Genomic DNA, 3,971 nt, shown 5'->3' with positions numbered 1-3,971 from the left:
CATTGTTTTTAAATTAATATTTTGATTTAGCATAATTAAAAGATTATTAAATCTATTGTGTGATCTAGAGTCTTTGTGGATATGATCCCTAAATACTACAATTGATCTCTTAATTTGAGAGAGTAGCTCAGGGTTAAATTTGAGCATATCACAATTCATTATTTGTATTTTGCAGTTTTTTTTCCATTGGCTATATATATAGTGTTTAGGATAAGAAATAGTGTTTTATTTTAGAAAATGTAATACACAAAGAGTAAAGAAAAACAAAAAGCAATGAAAATAATGTAAGAACAAAATGCCACAGAAAGAATAAGGCCCTGTTCTTTTCATGGTCGCTGCTTTAGCGATCAGCGACACAAAAACACACCTAAGATATCCAAGTATGTGGAGACTAACAACAGGCAACTAAAATAGTCTCAGCGACTCTTTTTTATTAGGTTTACGGTCGCTCTGTTTTTCATAAATAATTTCATTTCATAATACATTCATCAATTTAGTTTGACGCAGCTTCTTCTTCTTGATCGAGGCGGTAATCTTTTGAACCATAAGGACTAAAAGCTTCAAGGAGCAAATTGGATTTACGCCAAGGGTTGAGTCCCATGTCGTTGCACAAATCATCGGCATGGTGGATGCTGAAAGTGGAAATGCAATGACGTTTGTAGAATCTGCTTGATCTTCTCGTCACTTCCATTTCCTTGAAGAATTCATCCAACATCTTCTCTTTGCTTGGTAATTTGAATTTCTCAACCACGAGCCGGCTTAGCCACATTGAACGTAGCTCTGATGTGTGTAAGTTCGAGATGCTCTGGACGCACCCCACGAAACCCATGTTCGGTATCAATGGATGGATTGTTCCCCTGAAATGTATTTAGTTTTTGACTTTTTGTTACTCATATGATATGTTCCAAATTTCATATGAGTATTATATAATCTCGACTTTTCATTCAAGTACTGTAAGTGTAACGATGTTTTTATAAAATGTACGTACGTACCTGTATAAAGGCATGAGACCGCATGGAAACTCGAGCCAGGTTCGAAAAGGTTCAGGAATAATGGCTTTGAGCTTCTTCTTGCCATCATAACCAGTCGCAAGTATCACGACATCAGCTTCTAACGTAGTCCCATCATCAAACTCAATCCCCTCATCATAAAAGCACCACTTTGATGCTTTCTTAAACCGGATCATCCCTTTATCCGCTTCCTCAAAGAAATTCTCGGGTACGATCGCCATTTGACAAGAAGCATAGTCTTCCTCGAAAGAATGGTCTGGTTTAAGACCATATTTCGCTAGAGGTAGCTTCGACATAAGATATGATTCAATGAATTTGGAGACCACGACACGCTGTATTCACATAATTGTTTTAAAAACTTCATTAAATTTTGGGAGATTCTAAAAAATAGCACCAAAATAAGTTTTTTTCTCAAACTTATCACAACATCTCTAAAATTCCAAAAATAGCACTAATTAATATTTCAAAATTAAATACTAAATTCAAAATACTAAACCTTGTCCCTCAAAAGTATACCCTAAATGTGAAATTGAGAACCCAAACCTAAAAAAAAAAATTCTAAAAATTAATTTTAAATATTTTAATGTGTTAAATAGTGCTATTTTTAAAAATTTATGGAATGTGTGCTATAGTTGTCCGTAGAACTTGTTTTAGTGCTATTTTAGGATATTTCTCATATAATTTCATTGCACAATTTATATAGACATTGAGAAGTAAGAAAGGCCGGGGTTTTGAGATCACTAACCAGAAAAGAGAAGATGAAGCACAAGAGAGTTCTAAGAAAGCTTTGGTTAGGCCTATCATGGAAGAACTGAGAAGCTCTTGTTGAGTAGAACAAGAAGAATGGTAGTCCCCACACCCAATGATGTGGAAACACCCAATGTGTTGTTCTCACCACCATTGTGCATGCTTTTCCTCTTTCTCCTGCAAAAAAAAAAAAAAAAAAAAAAAAAAAANCAATTTATATAGACATAGAGAAGTAAGAAGGGGTTTTAAGATCACTAACCAGAAGAGAGAAGATGAAGCAAAAGAGAGTTCTAAGGAAACTTTGGTTAGGCCTATCATGGAAGAACTGAGAAGCTCTTGTTGAGTAGAACAAGAAGAATGGTAGTCCCCACACCCAATGATGTGGAAACACCCAATGTGTTGTTCTCATCACCATTGTGCATGCTTTTCCTCCTTCTCCTGCAATTTTTTTTTAAAAATAAAAAAATTAGTATTGGAATCATATTATATGGTGATAACTAATGCGTTGTTCTCACCACCATTGTTTTATTGTTGTGCCAAGTAGTATATTAACGGTCTGGTCAGGTCCATTGTCCAACCGAGAAGAATTATTTATACATATACAGATATACTTAACAAAGACGATTATTATTGTATTGCTATTATTTTTAATTTTATTTTGACTCGTGCCAATTGTTAGAGTGAAGCTAATTTAACAAAAACTTTTATGGATCAAAGAGAACTTAAACGAATATATATCATGTACGTACCTTGATTAGCTAAAGCAGACTCAAAAGCCAAATCGATGGCGGATTTCTTGAAGCCGATGACAGCAACTTTTTTGCCATGGAGGAGACTAGAAGCTTCTTCTTTCTCTAACTTGCAGTAATCCATCGAATGCATCACTTTTCCTTTGAATATCTCCGGCCCTTTCATTGCCGGAAAAGCCGGTATTCTTGGAACGTCGCCGAATTTTCCGGTACACACTACCACGAACTCAAATGCATGCCACTGCGCTCGCACACATTAATAACAAAAATGTTATACAAAAAACTCACTAATAGACGTAAGTACTCAATCGAGTTACTGATGCATGCATGTAGTAGTTTTCAAAAACTATTTGGAAGTTCTATGCAATTTTTACATAAAAAAATGTATTAATATTAGTAAGTAACACATATTTTAATTCATGTGTATATTAAAAAAAAAAACAGTACGTGTGATCTATACATGACAGTTTGAGACCATGCATCAGCTTCAAATTTACTGAAACACAATCGTTAAAGAAACTATTTTAAAAAAAATATGCGAATGCACCATTGCTCGTGTAATTAAGTGCATGCAGTAGCAAATATATATATGAGACTAAAACATGTAAAGAGAGTTATCAAACAAACCTGAATATCTCCAGAATCTCGGGTTTGAACGGCAACTTCCCACACTGGTTTCCCGGGCAACAAGTTGCCGTAAGCACCGAGGTTAACCATCTGAGGAGTTTCGCCGTCACCGGTGAACCTAACTTCGATGACCTTAGAGCCAAACTTCATGAACTTGAGAAGATCAAAATGCTTAGCATATGCTTCCAAGTAATCTAGTATCTCAACGTAAGATGGGAAAGTAGGGTCATCTCTATTGGGCCATGGAAAGTCAGAGAACTCGTAACCGACTCGAGCCGATTGTAACTTGGTCGTCTCGTAAGTGCAGCTCCTCCAAACACCTCCGACTGAATCCGAGGCTTCGAATACGGTCGGGTTGTGATGAGCTAAGTTCTTAGCAGCAGCTAAACCGCTCACACCGGCACCGATGATCGCTACTCTCGAAGAAGTAAGCTTATTGTAGTTAGAAGCCATTTGGAGAGATTATGCTAGATAGAGAGAGAGAGAAATGGTTTTGATGAAGAGTCTTTGAGTTGTTGGTGAGTTTGCATGGGACATGTTTAATTTATAATAAGGCCAATTAGTGGTTGTGCCTGTCGCGAGCATGTAGTGGTTGTGGTTGTCCAAACGTATAATTATATCTTTATATCTCTAGCTATATATTCATGCACAATTTGAGTTTACCTTTAATTTACGGCTCTTAATTTATTTGTATTCTATATTATAGTCTTCTAGTCTTAAAAAAAATGTAACGGTCTAATATACTTTTTTTTTGGGTCAACTGATGGTATATATATATTAAAGGAGAAAGTTTGTTACAATACTTTCAATTTCAAACATATCTAAGAACTCCTATGAG

At 35.6% G+C, this 3,971-nt stretch overlaps 1 protein-coding gene across 2 annotated transcripts; it reads right to left on the bottom strand.

Annotated features, from left to right (window-relative positions):
- Positions 404-3,629, bottom strand: LOC104740613 (probable flavin-containing monooxygenase 1). 2 transcript variants are annotated; one of them, XM_010461274.2, is made up of 5 exons: positions 3,134-3,629; positions 2,507-2,747; positions 2,017-2,195; positions 993-1,342; positions 404-857 (listed from the first exon to the last, which is right to left on the bottom strand). In XM_010461274.2, exons 1-5 carry the CDS (start codon positions 3,584-3,586, stop codon positions 494-496), a joined length of 1,587 nt encoding a protein of 528 aa, XP_010459576.1. In that variant the 5' UTR covers positions 3,587-3,629; the 3' UTR covers positions 404-493. The 2 variants fall into 2 exon arrangements, with proteins under 2 accessions (XP_010459576.1, XP_010459575.1); XM_010461273.2 differs by lacking the exon at positions 2,017-2,195 and adding an exon at positions 1,756-1,934.

The sequence above is a fragment of the Camelina sativa genome, chromosome 14, assembly GCF_000633955.1.
Source record: "Camelina sativa cultivar DH55 chromosome 14, Cs, whole genome shotgun sequence".
NCBI lineage: Eukaryota > Viridiplantae > Streptophyta > Magnoliopsida > Brassicales > Brassicaceae > Camelina > Camelina sativa.
The sequence above is the reverse complement of the archived record's forward strand: the minus strand, read 5'-3'. Positions and strand labels throughout refer to the sequence as shown.